Source organism: Amblyomma americanum, chromosome 2, assembly GCF_052857255.1.
Source record: "Amblyomma americanum isolate KBUSLIRL-KWMA chromosome 2, ASM5285725v1, whole genome shotgun sequence".
Taxonomy (NCBI): Eukaryota; Metazoa; Arthropoda; class Arachnida; order Ixodida; family Ixodidae; genus Amblyomma; species Amblyomma americanum.
This window is the reverse complement of record NC_135498.1, coordinates 29,069,389-29,086,624: the sequence shown is the minus strand read 5'-3', so window position 1 is coordinate 29,086,624 and position 17,236 is coordinate 29,069,389. Positions and strand designations below refer to the sequence as shown.

At 45.0% G+C, this 17,236-nt stretch overlaps 3 protein-coding genes across 18 annotated transcripts in view; 1 reads left to right on the top strand and 2 right to left on the bottom strand.

The window, feature by feature from the left end:
* The window catches only part of LOC144120875 (uncharacterized), a 41,765-nt gene extending 38,408 nt beyond the window's left edge, over positions 1-3,357 (bottom strand). For 6 of the 16 annotated variants that reach the window (XR_013312497.1, XR_013312498.1, XM_077653650.1 and 3 more), the window contains exon 1: positions 1,898-2,873. Coding sequence is in view for 12 of the 16 variants with exons in the window: in XM_077653650.1 (XP_077509776.1) it covers positions 1,898-1,938 (41 nt within the window). In the remaining 4 variants the exon portion in view is untranslated. Of the gene's footprint in view, positions 1-1,897 lie in introns of all 16 variants that reach the window. The other 10 variants (XR_013312495.1, XM_077653648.1, XM_077653645.1 and 7 more) reach the window with 8 other exon arrangements.
* Positions 3,358-3,705: 348 nt separating this feature from the next.
* On the bottom strand, positions 3,706-10,733 carry SmD3 (small ribonucleoprotein particle protein SmD3). Its single transcript, XM_077653644.1, has 2 exons — positions 10,292-10,733; positions 3,706-4,045 (listed from the first exon to the last, which is right to left on the bottom strand). The coding sequence occupies exons 1-2, from the start codon at positions 10,608-10,610 to the stop codon at positions 3,996-3,998; spliced, it is 369 nt and encodes a 122-aa protein (XP_077509770.1). The 5' UTR covers positions 10,611-10,733; the 3' UTR covers positions 3,706-3,995.
* A 317-nt stretch (positions 10,734-11,050) lies between these two features.
* pyd3 (beta-ureidopropionase pyd3) lies at positions 11,051-17,235 on the top strand. The gene is made up of 12 exons (XM_077653642.1): positions 11,051-11,667; positions 12,039-12,298; positions 13,188-13,282; positions 13,441-13,596; positions 13,710-13,764; positions 13,961-14,157; positions 14,746-14,788; positions 14,909-14,935; positions 15,359-15,399; positions 15,858-15,944; positions 16,028-16,167; positions 16,973-17,235. The coding sequence occupies exons 1-11, from the start codon at positions 11,564-11,566 to the stop codon at positions 16,130-16,132; spliced, it is 1,170 nt and encodes a 389-aa protein (XP_077509768.1). The 5' UTR covers positions 11,051-11,563; the 3' UTR covers positions 16,133-16,167; positions 16,973-17,235.
* The last annotated feature ends 1 nt before the right edge of the window (position 17,236 follows it).

Here is a 17,236-nt window from a genome sequence, read left to right as displayed (position 1 = left end):
AAGATATGAAAGCAGTAATAGGACTTCCTAGGCATGCCATGCAGCCTGGAGACGCTATTACAACAAGATAATAATACTGTTTAAAAAGGTAATTTCTTATTATCATGACAGAAAACGGAGCAGCAATTTGAAGAGCTGCACTAAATAGCAGCCTTCAATCACAGCGCAGAGTTAAATCAGGCTGAATTCTGTATCTCGAAATCAACGTTCGTTCCAACCGAGTTGTGGCTACTGCTTCTTCTCAACCAGAATGTGGTTCGCTTTAAGGTAAATCATCAATCAAACTCTTTTCCTTTGCCACCAAAACTGCCAACAAAAATTCCTGCGAAATATGAGCAACACAGTTCATGAGTGGTGGAATGCATCCCCCTGCTTCCGAAAAAAGTGCTCTGCAGAGATTAAGGATTGTTTCAGAGCAGACAAGTTCTATGTACAGCATGACATTATGGATATAAGGAACACTAGCAATCATATGCTTCATGCCATAAGATATTACAAAGTAAACAACGAAATTACCCCAGCTGTCTTTGAAAGTAGAGAAATTCTGCAGATGGGACATTTTTCTAACCTCCTGAATCATGAATGGTCACCCAAAAATATCTACCCAATGGCCTAACCACTTTGCAATGCATTAGGTAAGGTCTGCTTCAATGCGCAACTTTAAAAAAAACAGCCTGTGCCACAGTAAGCTTTAGGGAAGTGGCTTCAAAAGAAAAACATTAGGAAAAGCACAGCATTTGACAATCTTAGCTGTCGTCACAGATGAATTTGCTCAGCTTTCAAAGGAATCCTGCCATCGTGTGATATGCACTGCGTGTGCTCGGCAAGTACAACACACTCGTTAAAAAGAAACGATACACTTGCGACACATCCTTGTGGTTGTCCGCTTCGCTATCAGCCCACTCCATACTGCTTTTTTTTTTTAACATTCGTAAAGGGCGACAGCCAACCAGAAATCCCAACGTGTTCGCACGGTTGAAGACTGATCGAGCGGGTACGACAATTCAGTGTGGCAAGCGGCCAGTTTCGAGAATTGCCGAACCGGTATTGCTACAAAAACGAAAACATTATTCGTGCACAGATTTTGATCCAGCTAACTGTACAAACGAATAACTCCAGAGTCCACTCTAAAACATCCAATAGCAAGGTCGATTTTTTTTTTTAACACACCCTCCTTTCGGCGGAATGTTTCAGCACCAACGAGGTCACTAGGAGGGAGATGTTACACGTTGCATGGCCGACACGTCGTAGGCTGTAGTAGAAAAAGCTTTGCGGGCCGCTGATCCAACATGAGTAATTACTCTTATGTTAACATGCACATTAATGAATGCAATCGAAAGCGTGGAACCCATGTGCACATGGCGAAAAAGAGAAATCCCCGCCGTGTGTGCAATACATAGCGATCTACCCTGACGTTTGCCTTCAAATGCCACAAAAACAGGCACGCCTACTTTAGCGTAAAAAACGGCTTAAAGACTGGGAAGAGTCAGCAGGCACACGAGATTATTTCACTGTAAGCTGGCACGCTGAAACAGCACTTGAAAACAGCAGCAAACCGAATATACACACGAGAGCACAGATGCTTTCACCGAATGTTTTCACCGAGACCCTTTCCATTCCATAGAATAATATTGTACAGAACAGGCCAATAAAGCATGCGCTCAGATCCTCCAGCAGTAGCAAAGGGTACTAGCGCATTCCTTAGCATCGAGCAAGGACGGCGGTCGAAAAAGTTTCTCATCGATTCATACGCGATCACGGTCTAGGCCTACACATTACAAGCGGCATGTTTTGAGTCGCAACATCTAAAAACGTGGAAATGACCGAGTTTCTGGCCAGCAAGCGCATGGCAGGGCAGCGCCCAGGCACGAAACGGCGAAATCAAAAGGGTACAAACCTTGTGCTGCTCTTGTTTTTCCTTTTCGTATCGCCGCTCATGATTGTTCACAGGCCGATGGGACGATTTGGCGCACCTTTCCACACTTGGGCCGCAAGTAAAACCGTGTAAAGAGTCCAGTCCTAAGTTGGCGCTTACCTTCTAAATGTCCGTTTGTCTTCTATTTATACTATAATACAACTATTGCAGCTTCGTAGCGTGCGAAGTGGGTTGATAAGTGGCTCACTTGAACCACTAGGCCTAAAGGGCCGATTCTCCAGAAGTCCGATGCACAGCAGTCCAGAGGTATCACAGACAAATGTATAAAAACAAGGCATCTGATGCTTTAGCGGAGGAATGGTTATATACAGGAGCCAGTATGTTACACTTCACCTTCCAGTCTCTGATGCCCGTTGCCCGGGAAACTGCTTGCGGGCCGAAGGTAGGCCCCGATTCTAAGCCTAAACAGGGGAAACGCGAGTTCCCGAATACACGCCGTGGGCGCGTTTCGCCTTCGCCCGCCGCCGGACTACTTTTATTTCAACAGAACAAAGTTCGCTCTCCCCCTTTTTTTAGAGAAAGCCTCCCAACACGCTTCAAGAAGACAGCGCACACGGAGTCAACGCTTAAGGCTGCGGATATAATACGACTTACATTTAGTGCAAGAAATATTTGTCGTCGAGAACGTCGCACGCTACTTCCTCATGCTGGCCAAGCGCCCATGTTCTTGAACTGTCGGAGTTTAATCACCCCTGTGCGCGCGGCCAATGTTTGTTATACATTTATCGCTGCAGTTAAAAACAGTAATACGTTCTTTAACATGTCGGCAAGCATTCACAGCCAGCGGCACAGAACATGAGCAACAGTTCCTTGACAGCAGGCACAACGCACAACCGCGTGGGCACGTTATTTACCTTGCTGTCAAAATCGATTTCTTCTCGTTCGCCAAGTCGCACTCAATTTCCTCCGTGATGAACTTTCCGGCGCGCTCGGGCACTTTTCGGCAGCAAATTAACTATCTCCGACGCAGCGTCGACAAGCAGTGATAAAAACTGGCTGCGCCAAACAGTCCAGCGCTTCACGCGCAAGACTCCTCTCCAATCGCAGCACTTGACTGACAAGCACGTGGCATGCAGGACGAGGCCACCGATGTGTCGAATTTGACGGAAACACTTATTTAAATGTCTCAGGGTCAAGAAAACGCAGAAGGGAGGCACCCGTGTCCGAACCAGCTCACGTGTTTTTGCTGCTTTCAATCGCTGCTCCGTCACGCGGTCGTCTGGCATGTAAACAATAATTGCGCAACCCCACGCCGATGTTGCGCAACATGCTTCCGGCTGTTCTTAGAGCAGAGCACGCAGCGGGGTTTCAGCTAAGTTGGCGTTAATTAAAATTCGGTGCGCTTCTCAAGCGCACGGTCGCACAGGGTTACGAAAAGTGCGCCGCTGCACCACACACGGCATATAATGCAAGGCGTGTATGGCTGTCCCAGACATGAAAAGCAATTAAATGGAAATAGTTCGGTTAGATGGTGCAGTTGAAAGGATGACACAATTCGCCTGACCCGAGGTCATTAAACATTGAGCGTTCACAAGCTAGTTGCTTCAAACGCATTAACCGCTCCTAACAGCTCTCCTACCAACATAGACATGACCGCACAGGGCACTTTGCAGCCGGCATCCAAATCTGGCCACAAGGATAACATCTGCAGTGACCAGCAGGGCCATGTAATAGTTTTCACAGACCCCTTAACACTAGTCACCAAGCTGCCACTTTGCAGCGACAAGAATGCTATGTTTCTTGAAAAATTTCAGGCAAACACAATTAAATGCTTTTGCCCAAAAATGATTTTATTCTCTTTTTACAACACCAAGCAATGAAAATTTTGAACAGTTACACACACTGCACTTTTCTGCAGTGAGCTTGCCTCGATCTAGATGGCATTTGCAGTCTTTATTCCTTCCAGAGGCACTACACGAGCGATAAAATGACATTGTAGAGGCTTCGTATAGCAGAAACTGTGATCCATGCACCTGGCATGCCTTGAGAAATGTGATCTGTGGTGGTGCCAAAGAAGTAATGTGCATAAAAAAAAAGAAAGAATGCAACTGTGGCAGCACTATTTCCGCCGCTGGAACAAAGCTCTGGCTCGACCTCGTCCTCTGGCAGCTGCAAAATATGAAAATGCAAACATATGAGGAAGAACCAAAGGCTTCGAAATGTTACAAGTGAACCACCTTTAACGCCACATTCTAAAAAAGCTTGACATGACCTTGCACCTTCAAGACAGCTTGAAGATTTTCGACTCCGGAGACTATCTTTTCTATACATTTAGATGCTCAGAACACAGCCTGCATAGAGCTTTTGACGACGATCTATATGTTCATGTGGAAGTGGATCTTACAGACAAGTGTGCAAAGGGAACAGGCTACTAACTCCGATTCCTAAGTTATATCAAAAGCAATTCATTAGTGGTTTATGGGGTTTGACGTCCCAAAGCGACTCAGGCTATGAGGGTGCCATGAAGGGCTCTGGAAATTTCGACCACCTGGGGTTCTTTAACATGCACAGACATCGCATAGTACACGAGCCTCTAGAATTTCATTTCTATTGAAATTCGATCGTCGCGGCCGGGGTTGAACCCGCGTCTTTCGTGTAAGCAGCCATGCGCCATAACAAATGAGCCACTGTGGCGGCAGCTATTCATTAGTGTCACTCTTTATGCCAGCCAGAATTCCTGTGACACTATGTATATGGCATTACATATGGCTTAATTAAGAGACATCAGAAGATGATGCACACATTGCAGTACTACTCAATGCATTCGTTCCTTGCTTCTTCCAACACTTGATCTTACAAGATACTATCTGCTATACGACATACTGCCATATTCTCGATGAGGAAACAATGGCGACGCACAGTGGCAATACCAAAATATTCTGAAAGTTTGTTTTGAGTTCTGAGATTAAACAGCATAGAAGAGAAAATTCAACATTACAAACTAAACTCATGTTGTTATGGTTCATATCTAGCCAAGAAATATGCTGGCCAAGCTAAACAGTAGTCAATACAATGGACAAAATGTTATTACATTGCCCGAAACTTATACGACTATAATTTAGCCCGGAACTCTTAAAGCCTCAATAGTTCCAATAAGGAAACCATCTGCATTTAATCAGTTATTCCATTTTAGGCACCGACTTGTAACGCACATTCCTGCATATTTTTCTCCCACTAACTTTCTACTCGGCACTTCGGCCTTTTCAACCACCACTTCCTCCTGTAATGCCTCCACGTCTTACAAATAAATAGAATCAGTTCAAGTGACCTGAGTGAGAAATGGCAAATACCGATTCTGCGTGGAACAGTTTACTTCATATGAGGATATCAATACAATAATGCTATATATAGAGCACCAGGGTGTTCTGTAAATATTTCTGGAGTGCTATCTACTCAGGTAGCAAAAGCTGCAGAAAAAGTTCTGTAGCCTTACAATTTCAATGTGTTATAGCACTGACACAAAAACTGAATTCCTGCATTTTGATGGAGGCAAAATGCAAAAGACACCCGGTCAGTTAACATGAAAGAGCCCCATGTGGTCGAAGCTATAAGGGCCGTCTACTGCAGTGCCTCTTGCTCTGTGTTATTCTCTTCATTTTGTCCCCCAATGAGGAAGTTCAGGTGTCTACAGGCAGTGAGACTGATACTGTCTTTTTTTTTTGCAATAACCAATTATTAATGCAGAAGTAGCCATTAGGAAAAAATCTAGGCACCTTATAGACTGTCATGTGCACATCTGGCATAACACCTTTAATTGAGTGCAAACACTCACATTTTTCCGAACACTAACACTGTACTAAATATATGGCAACATAAAATCAAATTAAAAATACATCTCAGCATTATTAGCATATTCATCTTGAAAACATGCTAACAAGTTATGGACAGCTAAACAGCCTTGCAAAATCACTCTTGCTCTCCACACAGTCACTGAAATTTTTTTTTTTTCCTACACAGGTGCTTCATGCAAAAAATCTTATGGAAGAAACGTCCTGCATGAAGCATTCTAAAGTTGCAGCATTCCACACACAGCCTGCTCTGACAGTTATTGCACTTGCTCCCCGTGTCAATAATAGATCTGTACAAAGCTACCTACACTCTCAATGAAGTTAGCATGGCTTTACAAAGTACTCCCTGTTGGGTAGAGGAAAACGAGAGCATTGAGACGCCAACCGGACAGCTTTATTCCAGCCCAGCGAATGCCGGCACGAGCACGAGACGCGTCCCAGCCGTCGCAAGCTCACAGCCTCGTAGCCAAGCCAAGCCACGCAGACGGCCTAGCCACTGCATGTGGGTACTGCCTACATCTCCCCTGACAGAAAAGCAACCTCTTGGAAGGAATGACGCAACGTCCACACTTGGTGTGCTGGTGGGAGGCGTCAGCGCAGGTTGTTTGTGAATCTTCTTGAGAAACTGAAGTCCCAGGGAGAGATTCGTCGTATACGACGTCTTGGTGGTCTCTCTCCTCTTTCGCCGTATAGTGCCGTTCCCAGTGTCAACTATGTATGACCTAGGCTCGCTTGCGGGCGAAGTCTGTAACCCAGACTTCATCTCCTTCCAAAAGGGTCGGAAGTTGCCGTACGCCATGTTTATCGTAATCTCTTTGCCGCTGTTCGCGGTATTGGGTTTCCAAGTTCCGAAGTTTAGTGGTGTCTGGCAAACGGGGAACAAGCCTTCCGAGAGAGTCGGAGGAACCTTTGTTTGCAAACGCCTCCCCATCAATAGTTCAGAGGGGCTGTAGCCATTTTTCAACGGAGTTGGCCTGTAGGACAAGAGGGTCAGGTACGGGTCTTCTCCATTGATGTTTTGATGGTTTTTACCGCAGCCTCAGCAAGTCCACTGCTCTGAGGGTATTGTGAGCTTGATGTGACGTGTTTGAACTCGTATTCTTGAGCAAACTTAGCAAAGTCGGAGGACGAGAACTGCGGACCATTATCGGAGACTACCACCTCTGGAATGCCGTGCCGGGCGAAAATTGATTTGCAGTGACTGATCACTTACTAGATGACAGCTTCTCTAGACGAGTCAGTTCCGGATATCTGGAGTAATAATCAGTCACGATTAACCACCAGTGGCTGTTGAAGAACAGGTCCATTGCAACTCTCTTCCATGGTCTTGAAGGAAACTCGAAGTACGAGACGGTTCCGATAAATCCACCTTCGCTGTGGGGTCCAGATGCTTCAACGATGTCAACCCAGCGTGACATGCAGACAGACGCATAGTGGCCCTTCTTGTGGCAGCCCCTGCATACCTGCGTCCGCGCAGGGCACAGTGAACGCGGATGTCGTTATTTCCCACACCAACGACACAATGTCGGAACGCTGTCAGCTGGACGCGGATGTGGCCTTGATTCAAAGTACTCTCGGCCGTTGTTGATGTGAGCAGCGTTCGCGGGGTGCCTGACTTGCCGTTTGCCTGATGCAACTTTGTTGACGGTCAGTGTTCTGGGGTGAAGCTCCGCTTGCTGCTGACGAACGCTTTCGACCTGCCTGATACTCTCTAGCGCCTTCTGAAGAGTAAGATCAGCGTCTAGTTGCAGTCTCGCTGACAATTTCTGGTCTTGAATGCCGACGCCAGTCTGTCTCGAACCAGTTCCTCTCAGAGGGTGCCGTACTCACAATGGTTGGAAAGCGTGTGAAGCGCAGTTACAAATTCTTCCACGGATTCGCCATCGTGTTGAAGCGTGTTCAAAAATGATGTTGCGCAGCGGTATGAAGTAGCTGTCGAACTGCTTTAGGACGACTTCCAAGTTCTGAGCGTTCTCACCAGAGAGTTTGAAGGTTGCGAAGACATCTTCGGCCTGGTCGCCCATCAAGTAAAGGAGCGTGTCAACCTGATGTGACCCTGAATTGTCGCAGAGACCGGAAGCAGTGTAGAAATGCTCGAACCACTTCCTCCATTTCGGCCAGTCGGCAGGAGTCGAGAAGGAGAAGGCCTCGGGCAGTTGAATGACGAAGGACGCCATGTACTGGCTGCGTAGTCCAGGCCGTAGACACTGCTGTGATGTGCGTCACCGTTGATGCGTATCCGAGCGAGAGGAAGCAGCCCCGGCTGGGCTTACTCTAGGAAATCCGTTACTTCTGACACCATGTTGGGTTCAGGAAAACGAGAGCGGTGAGACGCCAACCGGAGAGCTTTATTCCAGCCCAGCGAAAGCCAGCACGAGCACGAGACGCATCCCAGCCGCCGCGAGCCTCACGCGGGTCCACAGCCGCGCAGCCAAGCCAAGCCCCGCAGACGGCCTAGCCACTGCATGTGGCTACTGCCTACAACACTCCCCTTGGCACGAAATTCGAACAGAGATGACCACTTATTATTACAAATAGCAACGGAATAAAAACTGAGCAAAATTCGAATAGAATCAGAACAAGAATAGATTGGCGAGTGAAAGACAACGGCATCAGGAATGCAATAGATTGGCAAGTGAACGAAAAATGCTATCGTATCTATCGAATTTCCTCTGTGCTTATTGTATAAGTGTTTTCAATTCACAACCAAAGTGAACATTTGACACGACACTTCGCCAAGACTGATCGAAATCCGTAAGGTATTTTTCATGGCTAGTGGTTGTACAATAACAACTATCCTTGAGCAAAGTATGACAACAGTGGCAGCTACTAGAATAGAACTAAAGTGCACTGAAGCCATGTTACAGGATAAAAAGTGCAGCAACGCAGCAGAAAGCCGTGCACCAGGTCTGAAGCAAAGCCATTAGAATGAGCATGCAGAGACAGATGGTGGTTGTGCTTGCCCAGTGTTCCACCTTATTTCCCCGTGGGTCAACTTTTGTTTCCTCTCTGGTACAAGACCAACTGCTTGGAGGAATGACTGAAAATTATGAGATGTATACATACTCTGTACAATAGAGGGTTTAGTTGCATATAGATCAGAGTTTTCTACTAGTCAATCAGAGTTCTTGTAGAGCCATAGCGCCCAAGAGACACTACACTGGGTGCTAATTCGCCAGCCCACCAGACAGTGCCATGGAGAACACAGAGGACCGATTTGTTGCGAGCCGACTATTTCTTTCCATCTATTTGGGAAAACCTGTACTACTAGAGATTATTAAGATGCGAATTCCAAACAAAAGTAGTAACTTCTGCTTGTACAAGATTCTGGTAATATGTTTTTCATGTGTGACAGGCTGGAACACATGTTGAGTCAGTGCCAGGTTTCATTACTACAGTTTAAGGGACATGTTTATAACCATTACATTGCAACAGCCCAGACCAACTTCATCAAGCGAGGCTTTGTCATCAGCACTGCAAGGTAATGTGGAAAGAAGGCAGTGGCATCCCACCTGCATCGTAGTCGATGTTGTAGCTCATCAAGTGTGTGCTATTTATTTCTTAACTTAGTAGATTCAGTCAAAGAATGCTTTTCAAAACTAAAACCAAGGTTTGCTGGTGAGTAGCACACCTTTGCAAAGGCTCCTTCAAGCTAACAAAGTTGCATGTGTTGGTCCAAACTTAATTCACTCAATCTCAAATTCAGACACATCTCACTTCCATGCAGCTACATAAAACAAAAGTGACTGGCTTTAACAGCGTACCTTAATTATGGCACTGACAGCACTATAACACAGTGGTCACATCACTGCACAACACCTCTACTGCCACTTAAACACTTAAGTAGTGAAATTTTCAAGGCATGGACAGATTGTATCCAAAATTTAAATGTTGTCTGGCATTATCCTCTGTGTGAAGCATACACCTGCCAAACGTGACAGGTGGTGCTTAGGAGAAGAAATCCCCCTCTTCACTGGTAGGGGTGAGGAGGGACAGGAGGGGCTAAGAATGACGGCAAAAAAGAAAGACTCGATTAAAAATGGCAACGGAATAAACACTGAACAAAATTCGAATAGAATCGAACTAAGAATAGGTTGTCGAGTGAAAGACAACGGCACCAGAAATGCAATAGATTGGCAAGTGAACGAAAAATGCCATCGTATTTCTTCTCTGCTTGATCACCCCCAAATTTTTTGAGGGTTTTTAGAGGTAACGACAGGAGCAAAAATGAGAGAATATACATGCACACAAAAGAACACCAAGGGGAAAAAACGACTTTCAAATAAAAGTCCGAGATCTCGGAAGAGAGTCAACCGCGTAGACATTCGCTTCCTTTTTTAGAAACAGGGAACGAAAAGTTGCTTATGTACCGATCTCCGCTTTTCGCTACGTATCAATACCTAGGAATCGCTAGAAACCCAAGTAACGAAAAGCGAAACTGCTCGTTCACCATCACTGTTGCGCAACCGTATATAAAAAAACACGATGCAGAGTGGTGGTAGCAACACACATCCTTCGCCAGCAAACAACAGGACCCCATGCCCATCACACCGCATTTCCCGCTTACCTTGAGCTCGTAGTATCGCCGACTTGCCTCTGCCGGCGGACGCCGTCGCACTTTTGGCACCGGCTTTTTTGAACATGGGTGCGTTTTTGAGCATGTCCGGTAGTATCATAAAACGTATCTTGCTTCCTCTGATGTAGACGTTCTCGAGCTGGGCCACCCTTCCGTCCCGGTAGGTGACTGTGATGTTGGCCATTTGACAATTCATGTTGTCCTCGGCTTCCACCAGTTTGCCCCGGTATACTTCGCCAGTGTTCGTCTCGCAGGTCACGATGTGTCCTTCAGCTTCGTGAAGAACTTTTATGGGCACGCCGATTGACATGGCGACCTATTACCTTGCAAACGGACTCGATTAAATCGGATTACAAGAAACTGCCGCAGAAGACCAAATCCTCTCAACGTAACCGGTGCGTTTCCCGCTGTAAACATTCATCCCGCAGCAAAAAGAAAATTTTTTTACAATTTACAACCGCAAAAATAATTACAACAAAATAATATTTTTATATCTTTTCACGTTATAATATTTTCAAATTATTTAATTAGAAAATATTGTTACTTATTTACTGCGAACCTACTAACTACGACGACAATATTTTTTAAATTCTGCAAAAATTACAAAAATGATGAAAGAAAGGAATAACTCAAAAAAGCGCGTTCTTTTTTTGTACCAAGCGCGTTTAACCGATGATGAATCAATAGTTTACAGTTCATTTCTTGTGGCGCAGCGACCTATCTGAGATACGATTTTTAAGACTTCATGAGCGCGGTGTGCGGTACTTCGCTTGCACTATTTATAGTTCATATAAGCTTACTCTCATTAACATTTGTCATTTTGTCTTTAAAAATTCATTGCGTGCTCTAGAAGGAGTGGTTCTAAGGGGTCTTGAACAAAATCCGACAAACCACTCGTACGAGCGGCGGTACTAAATAGTTGTCATAAAGCAGAGCCGGTGGGATCTAGTACGCGCATACGGCTGCAGACGATTTCGCTGCTTCGGCTGCTCTCGCTCTTGCTCCGTCCCATTTATCAGCGTGGAAGCGCGCGTCGGGAGCACGACCCCGGCAGTCTCACAGCATCTACGAGTTGCGCAAGTGAGCTTGAACTTCCCCTCGCCGAGGTCAAACAGGTTTCGCCGTCGGAGATCGTCTTGTGCAACTGGGTCGTCCTGCCGCCGCAGTGCGCTGTCAGTCGCCGGCGTGGAAGCATCTATCGCTTTCACCGTCCCTTAGTCGTCCCTGACGTTTGCTATCACGTTACATTCGGAGAAAAAAAAGATGGCCAGCCAGGAGTTTGAGAGCGTCGAGAAGATTCTCACCGACAATTTGCCCCCCGAAGAGTTCGAGAAAGTTCGTGGCGTGATCTACGGAAAGGAATGCGGGTGCGTGACTTTCTTCTTGATGGCGATCGGCTGACGTGTGAGGTGGTCATCTTCATGACCCACATCCGCCTGGCGCGTTGCGCGAGATGAATGTATACTTTTTGTGGGCACTCGTGTGTTGGAGAATCTTACTGTAATGTGCGACATTGCCACTGACATATATGGCAACTATGCTTAGTACTTGTAGTATTTATGCATGTAACGGGACGAATTGTTCTGTCATTCATTCTGTCGATCATCTGTACGTGGCCTGTGTTGTCGACGTTACTCCGTTTTGGAACCACATCAACGCTTATGGGAGCATGGTTGTGAAAATGTGCATATTTGGAAGCTGTTTTGACTGTTTTTGACGTAGCATTTTATTGACGCAGGTCCCTGGACCTGAGCCCCGACGCTCTTGGGCTAGCCAAAGAGCACAACTTTGAGCTCAAGGGCTACCGAATTACTGCCGAGAAAGAGGAGATGCGCCAGCCGCGGTTGGTGAGGCTTGGCCTGGTACAGAACCGCATAGTGCTGCCCACGACAGAAACAGTGACTGCCCAGCGCGAGGCACTGCACCGTCGCATCGAGACCATTGTCGAGGCTGCGGCCCTGTGCGGTGTGAATGTCATCTGCTTCCAGGAGACCTGGCGTGAGTGACCATGTACACCGCCAATGGCGTAAAAATACAAATGAGTATCGCACAGCATAACGTGAACAAACGATTTAACCGAAGCATGCATTACAGACATCACTTGTTCATGTACCTGAGCCTTGATCACTGCCCATTCCGTAGTCTTTTGTGTTCCAGTTTTTAGCCATATATGTGCTCCGAGCACTGTTAGAAACAAAAAATAGTGGAGAACGTACTTGATGGGCACAGTTGTGTAGGAAAGCATATAACTCAACAAGTGATAGTTGGCACTTGAATTATGAGCATCCACTATACTGTCGGCTGCAAAAGTTTGCAGGATCTGCGACGCATAGCGGAGCGAAGCAAAACTGCATTTTTGGGCCATCTGCTGTCACAGAGCGTGGTGTCGAGGCTCGCTCACAGTACTGCCGCATCAGGTGTACTGTGAACCTTGATACCGCGCTCTGCGACGGCAGATGGCACTGCAATGCAATCTTGCTTCGCTCCGCTACGCATCGCAGATCCTGCAGACTTTTGCGGCCGACATTTATTACAAACTAACAAGGAGAACCTTCCACGGGTTCTCGTATCACCCTGAGACCACGAACCGAAGCCTTTTTCGTTTTTACAAAAATCGGATAAATCTTCAGCAGAACTGACAACATAATGTGGCAAGCACAGCAACGTTGTGCAGTGCGTATATTACAACTGGCACATGAAACCTGTCAACAAACTGTCAAAATGCACTAAACATTTCCTTGAGGGACATCAACGCATCCAGCATTCCAAGCGTTTTGCTGTCTGTAAAGTCATTCCTTTGAAAGTTTTGCAGTGAAACATACATGCTGTTCTCTCTGTCATGTAGTAAAGTCATTGCTGTGTATGTTGCCTGCCTTCCCGCTTTCAGACATGCCGTTTGCCTTTTGCACGAGAGAAAAAACCCCATGGTGCGAGTTTGCAGAGTCTGCTGAGTATGGACCATCAGTCCAGTTGTGTCAGCAGGTGATTTGTTTTGCTGCATTGTTCACTGTAGTTTAACTGAAACTTTTTTTTTTTCTGTCTTACATAAGATGTTGTTTTTGAGTATCACATTTTCGACTTGTGTTAGCTCATCTGGCCCTTTGGCCTGGCATGTTTTTTTCCAAATAAAAAACTCCCAGATGGCAAAAAAGCACAACATGGTTATTGTCTGCCCAATCCTTGAACGCGACGACTCTGATGTCCTGTGGAACGCGGCTGTGGTAATCTCAAACAGTGGAGCTGTCCTGGGCAAGTCCCGCAAGAACCATATCCCACGAGTGGGCGACTTCAACGAGGTGAGATATTTTACAAAGGCCTTCTTAAACTTTTAAAGCATGTGAACACATGCTTTCAAACTAGAGATTTTATGTACCAATGGCGAATAATTTTGACTGGTCTGTTATTCCAGTCGACTTACTATATGGAATCAAGACTAGGACACCCAGTCTTCCAGACACAATTTGGTAAGGCCTGTTTGACTTATGCTTGCCAGAACTGCCAAATAAAGTTGGAGATAAAGCTCGAAAACTAAATGTGTTTTCCCAATAATTTCTGTTCTGTTCATTCAGCTGTTGGTGTATCATTCACCGTTTGCACCATCATTAAAGACTGCAGTCCAGTAGAAAGTGTGCCTATGTGGTGGGTGACTTGTCCTTGCAGGCAAGATTGCTGTCAACATCTGCTATGGGAGACATCATCCCCTCAACTGGCTCATGTATGGCGCCAATGGAGCGGAGGTTGTGTTCAACCCATCTGCAACAGTGGCTGGTCTGAGCGAGCCACTGTGGCACATTGAAGCCAGGAATGCAGCCATTGCGAACAGCTACTTTACATGTGCCATCAACAGAGTGGGAACTGTAAGTCAATTCCTCAAGGCATAAACCTGACAGGATGCATGCACAGCAGTATCACCAATATACTGTCGTTTGTATTTTCTCTTCAATACCTTGCATTAGAATAGTATAGTATTCACTTTTTTGTGTCTGTTATGTCACATCACTTCAATGCACTGCACCGAGGGTGTCAAAAAAACAGTTTGCAGCCCACATTTTCAATGGTGTCTATGTTCATTGCAGCAATAAGCAATGGCAATAGTACTCCTAGTCCCAGGAAGGCAATGCTTCATGGGTCTTTTAAAAAGGTTTCAGAGGAATTATAAGTTTGTAATTTGTTGCACCTTCTTTTTTTCAGTATTGTCATTTGCGTAAGCTTCGCTACTCGCACTGGTTTTGCGTTGACATATACCCAGCTCTGGGGTCTTCCCGTGTTTGGGCCAACTTAGGCTTGGCACGAACTGATGAGCAAAATGTTGAAGCACTTTGATGGCTTGGTGTAGTACGACAGGTTTATTTGCTTCCATTGTTCAGAATGTGCAGGACACAAAATTTTGCTGAAGGCATACAGCCTGTAGTAGAGCACTAACCATATTTTTATTTGCCATGCAGGAAGTATTTCCCACGGAATTTACTTCTGGTGACAAGAAACAAGGTAAGCTTCATATGGTCAGTTGCAGGCTGTGTATTCCACTGATGTGCCTGTGATTCCGAACAATTTGCTTGCTGCCACAATGTTGACAAAAAAACTTTATTTCTCGTCTTTTTTTTTTAGCCCACAAGGACTTTGGGCACTTCTACGGTATGTATTTCACTTGTCTGTGTCTTCTCTTTTAACATATATTTGTATTAGTAAAACGAAAGGAGGAGAAGGTAGCTAAACATTTAAAGTTACTGCATGCAGTATGCATGTTTATAGGTCTGTTGTTAGATGTGCTTTAATGCTTACTTCATACCGATAAACTGTGTTGTTAAAATGGTATTGTTTTATTTGCGGCCTTTTAGGTTGACTACATCATTAAAACTCGGTATCGGTTATCCTTGTGCACTGCCAACCAAATTGGGTAGCTTTGAACTTGAGGCATATTTTCAGCTGGCATTACATAAATATATTTAAAAAACTATTACATATAGTAAACAAGGCATGTGTGTACGAAAGTTATTTTACTAATTACTGAAATCCTTCCATCTCTGAATCCATATATTGCCACATGTGCTGTTACAGGCTCCAGTTATGTAACTGCTCCTGATGGAAGCCGCACTCCTGTGAGTTACAAAAAAAATTCCTTATATTGTGTTCTCTACAATGTAAGCTCAAATGGTAGCCTGTGCACAGCAGCAGAAATGACTACAATAGTCAGCTAGTGTTATATCTATAGTCAATAAATACAGGCAAGTCACTGGTTCAAGTGAGTACAGCAGCTTCTTGAAGCAACATATTGCAGCCTATTCTAAACTATGCCTTTCATGGAATTTACACTTATTCCTGTATTTTTCGAGGTTTAAGTGCCAACTAGAAACTGTTGCTTTGCCAGATAAGCTGATGGCACCTTTTTGATAGCAGCCAATAAATGCACTTAAGTGCTCTTCAAGCAACTTTTAGAGGAGACAATGCAAGGATCACGCAGATGTCGTTCAGCTCATAAGGCCAAATAGACATGCCTACAGACCGAAACTGTGCCCTAGACACTAACTGTTCACTGAACTGTGCGTGGGATTTCCAGGGACTGTCACGAATTCATGATGGCCTCTTGGTAGCAGAGGTCGACTTGAACCAGTGTCGGCAGGTCCGTGACGCCTGGGGCTTTAGGGTGAGTACAATACACTTCCAGCTTTGTTGTGGCAACCTACATATGACTTATATCCTGGAGGTGGTGTGCCTGTTACTTTGCAGATGACCCAGCGCACAGAAATATATGCAGATGCCCTCTACTGGGTTTCCCAACCTGCATTTGAGAAGCAGGTGGTCGTAGACACAACAGTTGGAACCGACCACTAATGCTTCCATAGTACCTCAAAGAAGCAGGCACACAGGTATGACAACATTGCAGCTAGTTTGCATGAAAGACGCAAAATTTGCATTGGTGTAGAAGCTACAGCGCAAGCTTCCTTTGATTGCAAGGAAGCTTGCCAGACTAAATGCCAGATGTGCATTTTACTAGAATTATAAAATCCATTGAGTACAAGTTGACTCACTCTGATAGATCTATAAAAATTTCTGTCCTTTTGTAAGATATTTTGTCCCAACTAACTTGTTTGCAAGCTTTGCTGTAGTAATTATCATTCTAATGCCCATATTAGATTCAAACAGCACGACAGTGTATTTGTACGGATGCATATACATTAGAGCAGACAGTTACACCTGCTGTCACAGCTTTGGCAGGCCTTGAAGCTGTGCTATGTCACCTATCTGCAAATGATGCTCTGAAAATTATGCAGTTATACATAGCAGCCTACTGCTAAGAGTTGACACAAGCACTCCAATGCAGAAATTCTGTTGTTTCAAATTACTGACATGCACCAAACACCTTCTTTACATAGATCTGCTTGTTGATCATGAAAAGCAATCTACATTCTTAAAAAACTTTGTGCCTCGAGTACAGTCCGTCATCTCGACATCTACTTGCTGTGAACTGGAAGCTTGTGCAAAAAATTGCAAAATTGAGTTAATGCACACATTTCGCTTGTGGCAGGGTCCTGCTGCCTCATGAAAAAAATGTGAGCCTTTTACTAATACTTTATGCAGGCAGCCATTTAGATAAGTGCACGAGGCAATATTTTGAAGGTGCTTTTCAAATGTGCATTGTCTCCAATTACGTGTATTATACTCTCGTTCCAGATCTGACTTTCCAGAAGGATATTTGTCAACTGGGGACGACAGCCTACTAAAGTTCCTCTTTTTGTATTGCATTAGCAGTGCAATATGCCACCATCTAAGTTTCGCATTGCTTGTTGCACCCTTGTTTAAGACATATATATGAATGGTGTCCGCTGCTCCAGGAATGCTTACGTATATTTTTTATTACGTACTGGACCTGTATAAAAAGTTTGATATTATGAAACATATTTTGGAAAATAAAATATATATTCGCATGTTAACAAG

Coding starts and splice junctions, on each gene's coding strand:
- SmD3 (XM_077653644.1), bottom strand. CDS start 10,610: ATGTCAATCGGCGTGCCCATAAAAGTTCTTCACGAAGCTGAAGGACAC. Junction 4,046..10,291: donor GGCGATACTACGAGCTCAAG/GTAAGCGGGAAA, acceptor CATATTTTGCAG/CTGCCAGAGGACGAGGTCGA.
- pyd3 (XM_077653642.1), top strand. CDS start 11,564: ATGGCCAGCCAGGAGTTTGAGAGCGTCGAGAAGATTCTCACCGACAAT. Junction 13,597..13,709: donor GAGTGGGCGACTTCAACGAG/GTGAGATATTTT, acceptor CTGTTATTCCAG/TCGACTTACTATATGGAATC. Junction 14,789..14,908: donor TTCTGGTGACAAGAAACAAG/GTAAGCTTCATA, acceptor TTTTTTTTTTAG/CCCACAAGGACTTTGGGCAC.